The sequence below is a fragment of the Ctenopharyngodon idella genome, chromosome 20 (genome assembly GCF_019924925.1).
Source record: "Ctenopharyngodon idella isolate HZGC_01 chromosome 20, HZGC01, whole genome shotgun sequence".
In the NCBI taxonomy this organism is placed as follows: domain Eukaryota; kingdom Metazoa; phylum Chordata; class Actinopteri; order Cypriniformes; family Xenocyprididae; genus Ctenopharyngodon; species Ctenopharyngodon idella.
Genome location: NC_067239.1, coordinates 9,742,240 through 9,760,487, shown reverse-complemented (window position 1 = coordinate 9,760,487; position 18,248 = coordinate 9,742,240). Strand labels below are relative to the sequence as shown.

Sequence of the window (18,248 nt, the reverse complement as noted above, 5' to 3'; positions counted from 1 at the left end):
CGCAAAGGAAAAACTTTTTCGTTTTTAGTCATGTGAAACGTACCCTAAACAGGTTCTGTTCTTTTTTCCCCCCTGAAATAGTTAATTATGTTAGCACATGCATATGTGCTTGAGCTATTGCTAGAGATTTGAGTTACAGTGTCTGTTTTAATTGTTTTATGCAATTTAGTTTCAGCTCCACAAATAGAAATTTTCTGTATTAAAACAGAAAATTTAAATTCTAATAATATTTCACAATATTACTGTTTTTACTGTATTCTTGATCAATAGATGCTGCCTTGGTGATCATAAGAGAAACACTAAAATAAACTTTTGAACAGTAGTGCATAATGTTTCAGTCTTGTGGCTATACTTTAAAAAAAAAAATACTTATTTATATACTTATAAAAAAAAAAAAAAAAAAAGATTCTTTATCGAATGCCCCATAGACTACTATTGTAAATGCATTACTTACACAATTTTTATGTTTTGCAAATTTAAGTCAAAAATGTATTGTCTGTAATAATCATCACAAATACCCTCGAACATTCTAGTCATCTGATCATTTGTCTCTTGATAAGCAGGCTGATGAAAATACACATGGAAAACAACAACATAGAATGCAGTAGATTTTTTTTTTTTTTTTTTTTTTTTTTTGGAGTAATCTTAAAAAAAAAAAAAAAATTAAGCACAGCAGCACTGTTTCTATAATCTAGACTTTAGACTTTTGAGTTCAGCAACTTTAATCTCCATGTATACTGTGTAACTTGATAATGTACTTGGGATATAGCAACCCTGTACAACCTCTCCATCCGTCACAACAACTTAAGAACTGCTCCTTGGAGACCACTTTACAAGGAATCTTCAGAGCTGTAAATCTGACATTGACACCTAGAATCAGTGGAAAACACAATATGGCATTCTTAAAAGGTCCCTTAGGGGATTGCTATTTTAACAAGCTAGTCGATAGCATCTGACCATTTTGGTTAATTCAGTTGCTATGCCTAGTTGTGCTTAGCCAATTTAGCAGCCATCAGATTGTAGTGCAGGCATTCTAAAATGTTTATGTCTTGGAGTCTGAATACCATTATTTATTATAGCAGGCAAATTTTAGGCATTGTACTACAGACCATTTGCTTATGCTTTGAAACAGATGGTGGTACATTTCATTAACTCCTAAGTGTACAAAAAAAGCTAGATTGGATTTTTTTTTATTTTTTTTTTTTATCCCATGTCCCAAAGAATGCATTAGATTTAGGTTATTCTCATTTAGATTATTCATTGATGAGATTCAGATTCAGATTTTCCTGTGTTCTTTACCCAGCTGATTCTTGTTTATTATTTATTTTAAATGAGATGTCTAGGATGCTTATTAGTCAACTGCATTCTAGCAGTGCTTAAATACAAAATAAATACATAAGAGTAAAACACCTTTTTACACAGCACCCCTGCACAACTATTTAAAAAATATATATGGAACTATATGGGAATTGTATTTCTAGAAGAAAATCGTGTAACAGTGAAATCACGTAATAAAATAAGTCAGATTTTAATTAGTCATGAACTGATACATTGGCAATAAATCAGCCCATATTTGGCCATTTTTAGATTATCAGTATTGGCTAATAACTGTGCTTGCTTAGCTAAATTTAAATTAGCATCAGATTTCCTTTGTATTAGTTCCAGAATATACTAACAGCCTTATAAATGAATAATGCACAATTTCTGTGTCAAATGTTTTTTTGTTTTTTTTTTAATTTTTGTAAAATATTCTGTAATACAAAAAAAGTTCAATTTCAGCATGCATGAGTCTAAATTGCTTTAATAAATTGCATTAGCTTATATCACATACATATCAGCCATATGAGAGCCATTTGTAGGTTGTCTTTGGGGCAGAACTGTCTGTTTGAATAACCAATGGCCGATGGAGGAGGTGTTTGTTATACCTTTTTTGAACCACTCAACATTTTGATTCTGTTTTGGTGACGCTAATGCCTACCAACACCCTGACAACTATATACACAATAAATATTCACCTTATTACACAACTTAAGTATTTATTACATTGTAATAACAGTTATAATGTTATTACATAGCAAATTGACTGTAAATAGTTTTGCTTTTTGCTACAGCCAAAAGACAGGAACATTAAAAAGAAGTCTGTAACTGGGGGGCTTATTTGCTGTGGCCCGTTCATATCTCATTTATTTACTACTGGTGGGATTTACTAGCAACACCGCATGACACTCACAGCCAGTTTTTCCATTCCCTCTCTTCCAGCTGCCCATTCCTGGCATCAAACCTGACTCCTGCCATTCCAGCCATCGGAGGAGTGCTGTTCGTCTTTGTGATGGGAATGCTCCTCCGGGCGAGCTTCAGCGACCCGGGCGTCCTGCCTAGGGCCACACCAGAGGAAGCAGCAGACATCGAGAGGCAGATAGGTGGGAGGAAATGGCAAGATGATCGCTCTTCCTGTCTGTCTTTCCTCGTTCTGTTCTTTTCACACTGAGCTGAATTTGCAGGCTCTGGTTGCAGGTCTGTGGAATGCTCTACAGAGAATTCTCACAGTAAAAGGAGACAGAAGACATTTGATGTTATTTTCTCTTCTCGTTTGATATGAATAATGCATGCTCTCTCTCAGGTTTGCTGTCAGCACACCCAGAGTAATATAAAATCTGCTGAAATATTCATCCCTAGCAAAGATTCATGGTCCCTTAAAGTATTTGTTCATGTTATTCAGTCTGATAGTTTAATCAGTCACAAGTTAATGGTTGTTCATAGTTGGTTTGGTTATTATTAAAGGGCCAGCAAGGACCACACTGAAAGTTTTAACAGTAATTTCTTACTATATTCAGAATTGTACTGTGAAATCACTGCAGGCCAAGCCATTTTATGCCATAACACAACAAATTACTGGAGATTTTCCACAGTGCGCAGATTGATTTAATTCGCTTGCATATGAATTGCTGGTTATAATTGAATGGAGTCACTTCTATAATGAGTTTGCTGGTCTCTCGTTGAGACAGAATTTAGTGGACCCCAGTGGTGAGATATTGAAATCACTGGGGCTGAGCCAGGAAGTGCACTTTAGCTCAGGTTTGTAAGCTCGGGATATGGAGTTATGTTTCCCTGCTGTTCGTATGAATAATATAGTAGCAAGTAAACACTGCTGTGAGCCCCGGCGGCGCTGTGTGCTGCTTAGAAGATGCATAGCGTGTTGAGGGTCACATAAGATGTGACCCCATTAAAGCAATAGTTCACTCAAAAATGAAATTTCTGTCATAATTTTCTTACCCTTAAAACCCATGCGACTTTTCTTCCATGGAACACAAATGGGAAGTTTTGAAGAATGTCCATCAAGCTCCAAAATGATAATAAAAGCACCATAAATGTAGTGCACTGTTATCCAAGGATTCTGAAATCATAAGGTAGCTATTAGTTATTAACTTATTATCTTCCTTTCCGCCGAACCTCTGAAACGGACTAGAAAATTTGATACAACTGATGCCAAATTCCATTGGTTCTTGTGTATCTTATGACCAAACATCATTGACATCGATGTTCATCGACATGATGCTCACTATGGCTGCAATTATTTAATCAAATGTACAGTAAAAACCATAATAATGTGAAACATTACAATTTAAAAGAACTGTTTTCTATTTTAATACTTGTTAAAATTAAATTTATTTCTGTGATGCAGTGAATTTTCAGCATGATTACTCCAGTCTTCAGTGATCCTTCAGAAATCATTCTAATATGCTGATTTGCTGCTAAAGAAATATTTCTTATTATATTATATTATCAATGTTGAAAACAGTTGTGCTTAATATTTTTGTGAAAACTATAAAATTTTGCCAGGATTTTTCAAGACATTTTACTTTTTAAATTTTGATCAATTTAATGAATCCTTGCTGAATACAAGACAAGTGAGAGCAGTCCGCTCACCACAGAATTGAACTGAACTTGAGCAATTTTGCAAGGCCAAATGGGCAAATGTTGCCCAATCTAGGTGTGCAAAGCTAGTACAGACTATCCAAAAAGATTAATGGCTATAATTAAAGCAAAAGGTGGCTCTACGAAGTATTAAATCAGGGCACTGATTACTTTCTAGTTTTTCAGTTTTCATTACTTTGATGTTGTAAGGAAAAATTTGTAAATAAAGCTGAAAAAGGTTGTTTTTTTTATTTCAGGCTGTACGACAAATAAATTAAGTATTTTAAAGGGGTATGATAATTTTCTATAGGCACTGTATATGATTTGATAGCTTAAGTGCAGGGAAAGATTTTCAGTGAATAACAGTTTAAAATTCAGGCATTTTCTCATACACAGCCATCGTTTGGCTTCATAAAACTCAAAAGTTGTTTACACCATATAATATAAATTATCATTTTGATAATTTAGTAATACATTAATGTCGTTAATAGAAGGGTTTTGAATAAAGGGTGAATAAATGGAAAGAAAAGTGTCTTCATTTTAGGGTGAATTATTGCTTTAAAGGAATTTTCCAGATTCAGCATCTGTGACATGCTGTCAATTACCACAGACAATAATTTGCCCATCATTTAAAAAAAAACATTAATGTACAGTAATGCTTGGATGTTGGATGTCTATATGGGGCAAGACAAAATGACCAATGGATAAATGAAAAAAAAAAAAAAATAATGAAAGTACAGCCACAAGTCCTTATAGATTTAATAAGCATTACACATATTTACATTTAAATAATGTGATTTAGACAACTCGCACCTTAAATTTAGTTTGTAGTAATCAACAGCATGGCACAGATATTGAGTTCCTGGAACATTCCTTTATACTGACATACCATAGAGGACTTCCTCATCTTTTTTGATTTTCTGCCAGAATGGATCTCTGAATCGGTCTCGGGTCTGTTCTGGTTTCACAGATGCAACCAATGGCCCGAGCGGCCCAGGCTACAGACCACCACCCAGAACCAGAGAGGTGGTCATTAACGGTCAAACAGTCAAGCTCAAATACTGTTTTACCTGCAAGATCTTCCGACCGCCGCGGGCCTCACACTGCAGCCTGTGTGACAACTGCGTGGGTAAGCATGTGTGTGTACCGAATGTGTCTGCAAATATGTTTATATAATAGTCAGCATCATGCAAAGAAGTGCTAACATTGTGCATTTTTCCTCAGAGAGATTTGATCATCACTGCCCGTGGGTGGGCAACTGTGTGGGGAGGAGGAACTATCGGTTCTTCTACCTGTTCATCCTCTCACTCTCCTTCCTCACCATCTTCATCTTTGCCTTTGTCATCACGCACGTAATACTGAGTAAGAGTGCTGTCCGCCTACTTCCTTATATAACTTCACCCTTCAGTCCCAAAACACATGACAGATCTTATCTTACCTTATTCATTTAACAGTCTTCAGCAGAACAAACCAGTGACTTCATATATAGAACGTTTTAAGGGTTCTCATCATGGGATCATTTTATGGATTTAGTTTTATTAGATTTTTTAAATTAATTTTTAATGTTATGATTAAATTTTATGAATTAAACAGCTCGTAAACATACTTTATCACTAAATTTGAAATTACCCTTTAAACTTTAAAGTAATATGCAATCATTTAAGACCTTTCTCATTATTTATACCATGGTCTGTCTGAATACTCGATTCTGATTGGCTGGAAGGTGTGCAATAAAACCATTTAATGCACAGGTAGTTCCAAGTCAGTTTAATCAGCATTCTGTATTACAGCGCTATTTTGATTGAAGGTCACACGCATATGTCTCTCACACACAGATCGGAGATTGTGCTGCACACACACAGAGACATTCAGGAGCACTGAAACTTGTGGTCAAAGCTGCCCCATGGCTTTTATTAATGAAATAGCTTCGCTCACTGAATAGCTATCATATTTCTCAGTATAGAGGGGGTAACATCTCTGTTTTTGAAGGAATTAAAGTTACAGCTTCATTGTTAGTAGAGAGAGGCATTGCACACACACAGGTAATTCACACATGCATCTCTCATCTCTCGATAATTAATGCATTCATTCATTCATACAAATAAATGTAATCTTACCGCACTGCTTTATCTCTGTGTCTGATTCAAAGCGGGCAGAATGCTAGATCTAACGAGCTGTAACTGATGAAAATAACCATCATTTTTACCCTTCCGGTCAAATAGTTTGCTGCAAACATCAATAACAGCTTTAACTTGTCAATGCTGGCAAATGACCATGGTATAAATGGGATAATCCACGGCTAGCTGTGCATTAAACGATTTGAATGCACTCCGCAGAGGCAACCACCCTCCACTTCGCATGTGGCATAAAGGGTTCTGACAAAATTGAGTGAAGAACCCTAGGGTTCTATATATAACCCCATTAGGGTACGATTACACAACAACAATGTACTAAAAATAGAAAGGTTTTTCCCTTTTGCGTTTTTCGTGTACAGATGACAATGTTGTCAAAATGATCCCTGTTCACACAAATCTTTAAAACTACTAAAAATGCTGTATTATTCATGCCAGGCCAGTAGTTGGCAGTGTCATTTTGTAAAGAAACACTATGTGCCTATAGACTGAACACTACGCATGCACATGACGTCACCGATTTCACAAATTCATGATTTTGTGGTTTGCATGGAGATAACAGTATTGTTTTCAAAAACTTGCACTTTGAAACTTGTTTTCAAATGTTAGTGTTTTCAGCCCCCCAAAACGCCGCTGTCGTGTAAATGAACGGCCAAATACATAAAAAGTTTTCCATTTTTAGTTAAAAACTGTCATGTAAACAGCCCCTAAACATTTTTTCTAAGAGTGATAGTGCTGATTAGAGCTGGCCAATAATAAAGTTTATGTTTTGTGATGACAGAAGCAATCAAGCAGTTGCGTAGGACAATACTATACCATATAGCAAATCATAACAACTTGATTGCTAAATTGTCAAAAATGTAAACTATAGCAATGATATATTAAAGTTGGATATATAGTACATTCTACTTTACCTGCATAAATACAGTATTCTCACATATACTAATATATACAATATAGCAAATCTCGGCTGTGTGATTGCTTATATTGTCGCAAAATGTAAACTGTATAATCACATGACACAAACTGTATATCTGTATATAATTTAGATGCATAATATATCCAACTTAATCCGCATACATAAAGTACATTCAGTTCAACTGATATACTGTGTAGAAATCTATATATTATTTTTTTTATTTTGTCGCAAAATGTAACTATATTATCTCCCAGCTCTTTATATTCATTTTGAGATTTAAGTATGTCTAACTTTTTCCGCTTACATACAGTATACTTGCGTAGGGCGATATACTATACATACTATACTATATAGCAAATCTTACGTACTTAGTTTGTATATACATGTAGTGGTTGTATAATTAGTTATTAATTAATTAATTTGAGTTATTCATTCGTTATGTGGTGACATTGAGAATTATGAAACCTGTGAGGTTGTGTTCAATTTATAACAATTTGGTGTAGTGACAAGCCTAATTACTTTTTGGTAATAGTATATGGTTAAGTTATGCAAATCAATGACAGGGTTAAAAATTTGGATCATATTGCAAAAACAATTTTTGTTTTTTTCACTGCGACTAATAAATTAAATATGATTGTTTCCCGAGAAGTGATGGGCACAAAACTTGAGAGGGCAGAATCTTGTGTACCAGTCATATTCAAAACATTTCAGAATCTTATTTTTGGTGAGTATTTGCACCAAAATACCCCTGGTGCTTCATCACTGTAATGTATGGTATGGCTTCCCACTATCGATCGGCTCCTGATCTCGGCTGTTGACTGGCAGAAGGAAACCATGAGCATGCTGACAAAGCAGTTTCTTTCCTGGGCGAAGTGATGGAGAGGCTGTAAGCCTGAGCTCAGTGCTGTTTACTGCACAGAACTGATCAATCAGGCTGTGAGGGCAGGGGCACTGTAGTGACAAATGGCTCCTGTAAGATGTTTATTGGACAGGGCACACTCAGTGCGGCTTTATTTACCCTCGAATTTCTCCTCAGATGCCCTCTGGAAACCATTAGCATTAAACACAGTGGCTGACTTTGAAGCAGTCCAGAAGGTGATTGGATTGGGAGTGTCAAGATAGTGGCTTAGGGATTGTTTGTCTCTCTGGTGCACCAGTGATGACCACAAATTGGAATAGCATGGTACTTTAAAATGAGCATGATACTGAAAGATTTTCATATACTTACAGATACTCATATTACATATCCATATACTTTGGTTCTCCAAGGTAGTTCAGAAAACATGGTATTATCATGTACTATGTATTATCTAGACTATTAAGGCCAGGAAGCACTATTACAGAAATAATATTGTTTGTTTGTTTGTTTGTTTGTTTAATCAGGGACAATACACCTTAATAATGCATGGAAAAAAATGTAAAACATGCCAGATTTAGCCAGAATGGCTAATTTTCATTCATAGTCCCTAGGCAGGTTGATGTTAAAAAAGAAAACAAACACAAACTTCATCACACAAATACAAAACTACCATACCAGAATCTCTACAAATGCTCACAATATACTGTAAATAAACTTAAAGCTGCAGTCCGTAACTTTTTTATTTTATTTTTTTGAATCAATGTTTGCAAGTACATAACCAGAAAGTGTTTTAAAACTCCTTAACTTAGACCGATTCACAACGGTAAGCTTGTAATAATATTTTCTAATTCATGTAGTACTGGTAGGTTTCCGCAGGAAATTCGAGCATTTGCGTCATTACGTCACGTCTGTTTACATAAAGAAAGAGTCCCAGCTAGTAGGCTATATCATGTGAGGATGCTGCAGGTGTTGAATCATTTATAGCCTTTTCTCACAGCAGCTGGAATAATTAAACTTAACATTTTGATGGCGGATTGTATGATATGACAAACGGACAATTAGAGATTAGACTGTACAGAAATTGAAATCTACAGGTAATGCTACACACACGTAGTCCACGCAATGCTGATGTCGATAACATTAACAATTTGAGAACAAAGTACAACAATAATAATTTGCATGGTTTGATGTGATATGAGCTGATCGTTAGATTTAATCACCACTGGTAGTGCGATTTTATTGTAATGCTTTTTTTTCTCAGTTGGTCAGAACAAAAGTGGCAGATTTGTTACTTATTTGTTCAGATGACATTTTCTGATGAAAATTCTTATTTTGGTCATACTTCCAAGACTACAATCTGTGATTCCCAATAGGGCTGAGCGATATGGCAAAAAATAAAATCTCGATTTTTTTTTTTTTTTTTTTTTTTTTTTTTTTTTTTTTTACACTGTTTAACTAGTCAACTTCTGGTTAAAAAAAAAGTTCCATTCCAAGTGCACCACACATGAAGTGATCAACATGGTGTAAATGTAAAACAATTTGTTAAATATCTTTGCAGAAAATATGACTGAAATATGAAGGCAAATGTTGTACAATCTTATCTGAAACACATCCTATATACTCAGAAATAATATAAAATAAGAAAATGCTAAATATTTCTTAGCCAAAAAGTAATAGCGATAAATAACACCAGTAATAGGCTATTATTAACAGCAAATGCTTTGTAAAAACAGAAAACAACAGCAGCTTTCAGCCAGTCACCATCATGCAAACATGAAATATCAAACAGGTTTACAGGTTTTTGCATTCGATTGCGCAATTTGTCCTATTGTTTTTATGTTTGGCGGACATGTTTAGGTGTTGCACTTGTGTCTCGCGTCTTTTGCAGCATCTCACCCATGAAACGGCATTCTAAAAACACGACAGTCAAGTTTAAAAAAAAAAAGCTCAACTCGCGTTTAATATCTTTGCCTTTTTCCTCATTCCACTGCCTGCGTCTCATTTTTATAATGCATTTCTGAATGAACAGCCGCTTAATAATAGTGATGTGTTCTACGTTCATAGAGCGTCACATGAGAGCGGTTAATCAGGCGCGCCGGTGCCATCGTGAGGTTGAATCATTTTCTTCTCCTAATGCGGTTCTCATTGCTATATTGTCAACATGTCTAATTGTAACGCTTGCTAACATTTTTATTCAAAATTTAAAAATGTAAAAAATAATAAAATCGAGGCAAAACATTAAATTCGAATTAATCGAAAAAATCTGAAAAATCGGCCAGCCCTATTTCCCAAGTATCTGAACACTATCCACCAGTGCGGTGACTCACAGCCACATATTCTCCTCGAAACATTAGATTCATCCGCGCAAGTAGCCATGCCGATGCACAATGCATGTAAAGATGATAATTCCGCAAATAACTGCAATTGCAGGTTTTGAGCAGAGACAGCGACAAAGAGGCAAAACTGACAGACTGCAGCTTTAAGTGCAAACTGAATGTAATAGTTTTGGACACTTAATTGCATGTTAATTGCAATTAAATTAAAATGTATTGTTCTTAAAGTTTATAATTAATGCAATTAGTTGAACTTAACAGTGCTTTTTGACCCACTTAAGTAGGACTTAAATACATCTTGAGAAACTAGGGCCCGGTTTCACAGACAGGGCTTAGTCTAAGCCAGGATTAAGCCTTAGTTCAATTAGGGCATTTAAGTAGCTTTTATAAACGTTCACTAGAAAAAAAACATTACTGGTGTGCACCCTGAGACAAAACAATGGCACTGACATATTTTAAGATCTGTCAGTACAAGTTACTTTCAGTTACAACAGCTCAAACATGCATTTTAGTCTAGGACTAGCTTAAGCCTCGTCTGTGAAACTGGGGGTAAAAGCTGTAGAAGTTGGCAAGTTATAAAAAAGTATTTAAGTAAAATGGTCTATTTTCTCTTTCAGGCCAACTACTACTGACATTGTGGAGCAACATTTTGAAGAAAATCTTTCAAACTGCTTCAAACTTTGTCATGACAGTAGTTGACCTGAAAGAGAAAAGACCATAAAAGAAGACACTTTATGCTAATGGCCGCTGTGCCCCTCGTGGCAGCGCTGAGAATGCAGTGCATGCTTGTGTTGTGAATTGTGATCTGGCACATTTCAGAGCCAAATAACAATATATACAGAGTTTGTAAGAGTTTGTGAAGATTATGTTTTGTAATGGTTTTCTTTTCGCCTACTCAGTCATCTTGAACCTACGTATCACAAGCAAATAATCAAAATAGAGTCACGATTTTAAAATCTGAACAGTTTCCATACAGTAGTTCCATAACTAGAACCTTAGAAGTGAGAGAAGCCATCAATATGGAATACCTAGATTCCACATTGTAACACTGGCTTTGCTATATTTCACAGAACCAAGATATGCTGTTGTTGTAATATTAGCTATAGTAACAGGACAGTTTTGAGTGTCATTGTTTGTCTGGAGCTGGTGTGCTTCTGGCGACTAACAACCAACTCTTGCTTTGTCTTGTTTTGTTCTCACTTATCGTTTCTTCATCATCTTTGCTTTATTTTTTTCAAATGATAAAGAGACATCCACTCTTGCATTGCGTGTTTTTGCATTTTGGGGGTGGAGCAATGAAGGGAGGGGTGTGTTTGTTTGGGATTTCAAATATCAACAGTGTTTCTCAGAAATCACTTACTGCACTTTTAAAGAAAATACACTTATTTTGATGTTGACTAACATACTAAAGCACAAAGTACTTAATTATAATTTACCCTCAGTGTGTTATTTATTTTTTTTAAAGAATATTTTTTGTTTAACATAAATGCTTGTAAGTATAATTGGCAGTACACTTTAACCATATTTCAAAGACTACTTATAAAGATGTGCTTAGGTTCTACTTATATGGGTCAAATAGCACTGTTAAGTAATTGCATTTGATATTAATTTAAACTATAAATACAACATTTAATTGTAAATAACATGCAATTGCCTTAAAATCGTACATTCAGTTCACACTTAAGTATATTATTTAAAGTATATTATTTCTGTAATAAGGACTCTTTTTTTTTTTTAAAGAGGGGACAATGAATGCTTTGCCACATTGCCTTAATTAGTGATAGTTGTTAAAGTTGTTAAGGTATTCCATAAAACTGTAGGATTTAGAGTGTCTGCAGACATTTGTAAGACAGCAGCTGGTTAATTTCTTATTCCAGTGACTCTTTGCTCAATATGCTGCCTGCTTTTTCATTCGAGACTTGTGTTTCATGTTCCTGTGACAGCTTTTCTTTGTTACATAACCAGTGCTTTTCCTGCAGGATCCAACAGGACTGGCTTTCTTAGTGCTCTCAAAGACAGCCCTGCTAGATATCCTTTCACTAAAGTGTGTGTGTGTGGGAAGAGGCTGTGCAATAGGAGTCTATTTCTGGTTTTCACACCTCTAGAACACAATTGCGGAAAAGCAGCCCACACTGACTTTCTCTACATCTTCATTGCTATGCGTCGTCTGAACCCCTCTCTTTTCAATGAAAAGAAATGTTATTAAATACGATCTGTGGGAAGTCTTTACATATCTGACATTGGCTTGAGAAGGAAAACAGCGAGACAAAGATCTTCTCTCTGTCTGCACAAATATGCAGAACAGTGATTTGTATTAGCAAGGGGACGTTGTCTCGCTGTCGTGTTCATTAGTGAGACCTGCTTCCTGCTCATGGTCAATTATTAGCTTGTCATGCATCATTTATTGCTTCAAGATAGACTCACTCTCATAAGCAAAAAACAAGCTTTGCAGGGTACAACTGCAAATTGTTTTCTTAATCAGTGTCTTTATCTGGATTTTCAGTAAAATATCTAAATATAATTTAACTAAATTTAGTTGTGAAGCAAAGAATTCTTTTCAGGAATATATTTTTGAATTAAGTTTCTTTTTTCCCTCCTTTTAAGCATAGGCCTATGTACATTTTGTTAGATTTATACTTTAAGCATACAATATAATTATATAATAAGCATAAAATATAATATATTACTTACATAATAAGCATAAAAATTTATGTAATATATTTGCAAATCAAATTAATTATGCTGGTTTGAGAACCATGGTAGCAGTGCATTAATTAATGCTAGAAACATGCTAGTAATTTGCTAATTCATGTTATCAATGTGCTAATTCATGTTAGCAAATGTTAAAACATGGTATTATGAGCTAATTGATGCTAGAAACATGCTAGCAATGTGTTAATTCATGTGAAAAGTGTGCTAAAGCATTCTAGCAACATGTTAAAACATGTTAGCATTGTGCTAATTAATGCTCAAATTTGCTAGCAAAGTGTTAAATCATGTTAGCAAGGTGTTAAAACATGTTAGCAACATGTTAAAACACCCCGTCTGTCTGTCATATCTATCTATCTATCTATCTATCTATCTATCTATCTAACTTTCTGATATACTGTATTGCCTTCAAAACCTTCAAAATGTAAGCTTTAAAACTACTCTAAACTTCAAACTACTTCAAACTAAAAACCTTCAAACTTCAAGCTTTAAAACTTCTTCTAACTTTCTGGTCAGGCTTTCTCAAGCCAACATGAAAGTTTGTCTTTATAAACCTTTTAATCTAGATCAAGATTTATTCTCTGAAAACAGTGTTGTGTCATATAAAACAGTACCGTTTAAAAGTTTGGGCTCAGTAAGGTTTTGTTTTTTTTGTTTTTTTGTTGCAAGGATGCAAAAAAAAAAAGATCAAAAGTGACTGCAAAACATTTATAATGTAACAAAACATTTCTATTTAAAATAAATGCTGTTTTAAAAAAAAAAAAAAAAAAAAAAAAAATTCTCAGTTTCCACAAAGATATTAAGCAACACAACTGTTTTCATCATTGATAAAAATATGAATGTTTTTTGAGCATCAAATCAGCATAAATTACTGCATCACAGGAATAAATTACATAATAAAATATATTGAAATAGAAAACAGTTGTTTAAATAGTTATATTTCACAATTTTATTGTTTTTACTTGTCTTTTTGATCAAATAAATGCGGCATTGGAGAGCATAAGAACATTAATATTTCAAAAACATTAAAAATCTTACCGACCCCAAGCTTTTGAATGGTAGTGTAAATTAAGCTAATCACAGATGAGCCTTATTGCGAAAAGCAGATGCTTAACAGAAATTTTTTATCGATAAAACTTTTTGTACATTCACTGCTGCCATGATCAATAGAAATTCATCAAATGACAAAGAAAAGAGCTATACCCGGGCATCTGTCCAGAAGTGTGGTAGTCAAGCGCATGTTCAGCATTTTAAAGATGCGATTCAGTTGTCTGGATTGCAGTGGTGGAATGATGCTGTACAGACCAAGTATTTATTAGCATACTTGTGTCCTTTAATGCAAGTCCATTTCTGAAATTGTCAGTCAGCGTTTAAAATCAGTGGTTGTTGTAATACATGTATAGATTTCTATTTTCCTTGACGGCTGTACTGTTCTGGAAGTGGTGGTGTGCTTTTTCTCCGTCTGGTCCATCGTGGGACTGTCAGGGTTCCATACCTACCTGATCAGCTCCAATCAGACCACCAACGAAGATGTGAGTACCTCTTTTTTACTCTTTGATTTATCTCAATATTCATTAACTAATCAAACATGTTAAAATAAATAATAGTCCATGTTTCTGCATCCAAAATTAACACATACCAAACCTGCAAATGCATGATTAAATTTCCTTTGGTAGGGTGTAAGTGACATTACAAATTTAAAAGGGTACAGACATGGATTTATTTTTTTTTTTTTAGATTCACTTATTTTTTGCACACACACAAAAACAAATATATGTGTGGAAAAACCATTATTTTCAACCTTCATTCTGACCCTTTGTCTGAAATGATCTGTTTTAAAGTGGCGGCTCCTTAAATGCTTGTTAATAAAAGGCCACTGCTATGATTGGCCATATAAAATATATATATATATATATATATATATATATATATATATATATATATATATATATATATATATATATATATATATATATATATATATATATATATATATAAAACCGTTATTTATAGACAAAGCATTATGAAATCATTTACTTACAGTTTGTGATGCAGCTGCTTTCAGATCCAGTACAGTTGGCTGCTTCATCTTTCAACAAGTTTCTTTGCGAACTCTCCAATACACTTTGCCTAGTTTAGGCCTGGGACACACTAGACGATTTTCAAAACTTAACCGATTTTAAAACTCTGGGAGACTACAGACATGACAGTTTCAACCGATTTTTAGCATTATAATCCTCTGAACGCACACACTAGATGATTCGACTGGACTGCGAGACCACGCACCTGTTGATTGACGAGATCTCACGGAGACTTGTGAAATCAAACGTGTCTTGAGGAAAAAAAACTACCGATGTTGTCTGCAGGCTCTCCTGCCATGCGTTCTGCTTTACAGTAAAAAAAAAAATATAGAAAAAAAAGAATATGGGTGATCTTCTTTCTTAATACTCCACTTTCTAGGCATGTTTGTGACTGCCAAGTTTCAGCTAAAGAAGCACGCAACATCCGGTATGTGACACTTGCTCACTCTCATTGGCTATCGCGGGTATTACATCAGAGGCAGCCTGATCAAGAATTAAGATTTGAGATCGAGGATGCTCCGTCTCGATCAGGAGCAGTTAAATAATCATAATGACACCACACAATAGAAGATTTTTTGGTCAAAAAAATCGTTTGCGACAAGCCTCAAACTGGGCCGCGCCAATTTGAGGGTGCAAATCGGGCTCAAAATCGGGCTTAAAATCTTCAAGTGTGTGGCCAGCCTTACAAAACAAAATGCTCTGAACAAACATAATCCTCCAATGTGATCCTTCTAAAATCTCTACAGAAATGAGCAAACGAGTTGTTTAAACTGAACGCATCAAAGCGAACGTTCTTTCACTCTTCCATTTGTCCTGTTGTCGACAGACTCAAGCTTGTGGAGTAGAGTCAGAAACTGAACGTGCATCTGTATACTGTATCCAGTGTAGACAGTGTCAGTGATTATAATGGGTTCTATTTGTTTTTGATGTAGTCTTATGCAAATGTACTTGCCCATGTGACGTTACAAATCACACAATATCCAAACAAGCTGTTTTTGGAGCTTGATTAAATAAATGCTGCAGGATATTTTAATGGTACAAAGACCACTTATATGTCAAAAGATCAAGGCAAATTTGATTTCTCATGTCATGACCCCTTTAAGGCATAAGCTGCATCCACAATTGCATACTTTCAAAGTATGTACTTTATTTAATGAAGAACATGTTTCTCAGGTGCATTCATTAGGTATGCAGTTGTGTAGTATGGATGCCACATCTGCCGTAAAGGTTTTTTTTTTCTCCAGAACTACATGCGGCGACTTATAGACTAGTTTTGGGTTGGTAAGATATGGTTTTGTTTTTTTTGTTTTTTTTAGATATATTGTTTTTGAAAGAAGTCACTTATGTTTAGCAGTGCTGCATTTATTTGATCAAACAGTACAAACAGTCATATTGTGAAATATTATCACAATGTAAAATAACAGTTTTATATTTTAATTTATCTTAAAATGTAATTTATTCCTGTGATGCAAAGCTGAATTTTCAGCATCATTACTCCAGTCTTCAGTGTCACACAGTCCTTCAGAAATCATTCTAATATGCTGATTTGCTGCTCAAGAAACATTTATTATTATCACAGCTCAAAACATTGTTCTGCTTCTTTTTTTTTATGGAAACTGTGATACTTTTTTCAGGATTATTTGATGAAAAGACAGTTAACAAGAACAGCATTTATTTTTGATCAGTTTTTATGATTTTTTTTTTTTTTTTTTTTTTTTTACTGAATAAAAATATTATTATTTTAAAAAATCATCTTACTGACCCCAAACTTTTGAACGGTATTGTATGTGAAACATTTTTGTGACAGATTTAGTTATAGAAAGATGGAGACTGTATATCGGTTCAGTATGTAAAATGCATTTTCTGTTTATCATAAATATTAAGGAACAGATATATAATTCCATTTTCCTAAGGGACAAAAATATATTTTCACGGCCATTAATAAATATTTATGTCCAGTACATTTTCTCAAATTACCCGCCTGCAGGTTAATTTTAAACTCTGCATACAAAGTTTATTTAAATTTGTCCCTCTGGGTAAGAGACTATGATCCAAGATCAAAAGAGACACTGGGAAAGTTTGACAAGCAGTTACAGGAAGACAATTAATAAGCACTTCAAAAGACTTGGTTTTGAAGATCAGTGGGTATTTCTCACCGTAGCAAAATATACTCCTTTCCATCCTCACCGTGGTTTATCACTGGGTTGATTAAGGCTGCCTGTCGTCTCTCTCGGTGTCTTGCTGTCTGCTCTGATGTTGGCAGCTTGTCCCTCTCAGCTACTGTAGTTCTCAACGGTCGCATCACTGTTTCAGATCAAAGGTTCATGGTCATCCAAACGAGGCAAAGGCAACTACAACCCCTACAGCTACGGAAACTTTATCACCAACTGCTGCGCTGCACTGTGTGGACCTCTACCGCCGAGGTGAATCCAAGAACTATTTTTTTGTTTTGTCCTGTTTTATGTTTAGTGTCTGTTAAAATGGAATATGGTATACTGTTTACTTCATACTCAACAGTATGTACTGTACACTGCTTACTAACTTTTTTTTTTTTTAAAGTTTGACAGTATGCAGTGACAAACTTTTCAAACAGTAGTCTGCTATATAGAGTGCACCAGTGCCCACCCCCTTTTTCAGCGGTGTTAGTTCTAGAAGTATTTTTTTTCATTAATTTCTCCCATAGGTATTAAAAAAAAAAAAAGCCTTCATTAAAGCATTATAAGCCATGAACCAAGCCAACCAGCCATGACGTGAACAAACATTGATTTGAAGCATTTAAAAAATTTGACAAAGACAAATGTACATGGCTTTAGTGATGAAAAGAAGTACAATCCCCATGAAGCATTGCGAACAGCATAATCAAATTCAAAATGTAGAAATATAAAACTACTAATTTAAAAATGTTGAATATATATATATATATATATGTATATGTGTGTGTGTGTGTGTGTGTATGTATATATATGTGTGTATATATATATATATATATATATATATATATATGTATAAAAACAATATATTTTAAGTTTATTGCAAAATATGCATATACAAATATTTAAGTGTTTTAAGAGCGTAGGGAGACAGATTTGATTACATCATTCGCAGGGTTTCATGGGAGTGGGCGGGGCTAAAGAGATCTTTTGGCGGATTTTGCTTGTTTCAACTGATTGGTGGAATTTTCTGCACAGCATCATGGGTAATGTAGTTTTTCACCACGAATTCCACTGTAAACAATTATTTTCTTCAGTTTCCAATCCCTATGGAGAAAATCCCTTCGGAACCCGACTGTTGCACTCTGTT

General features: G+C 34.6%; 1 protein-coding gene across 3 annotated transcripts in view; it reads left to right on the top strand.

The window, feature by feature from the left end:
• Positions 1-18,248, top strand: part of zdhhc14 (zinc finger DHHC-type palmitoyltransferase 14) — a 29,931-nt gene that overhangs the window by 3,828 nt on the left and 7,855 nt on the right. For all 3 annotated transcript variants that reach the window (XM_051876021.1, XM_051876020.1, XM_051876022.1), the window contains 6 exons: positions 2,260-2,420; positions 4,886-5,044; positions 5,140-5,277; positions 12,138-12,186; positions 14,297-14,399; positions 17,262-17,371. In XM_051876021.1, coding sequence (XP_051731981.1) covers positions 2,260-2,420; positions 4,886-5,044; positions 5,140-5,277; positions 12,138-12,186; positions 14,297-14,399; positions 17,262-17,371 — 720 coding nt within the window. The remainder of the gene's footprint in view (positions 1-2,259; positions 2,421-4,885; positions 5,045-5,139; positions 5,278-12,137; positions 12,187-14,296; positions 14,400-17,261; positions 17,372-18,248) is intronic.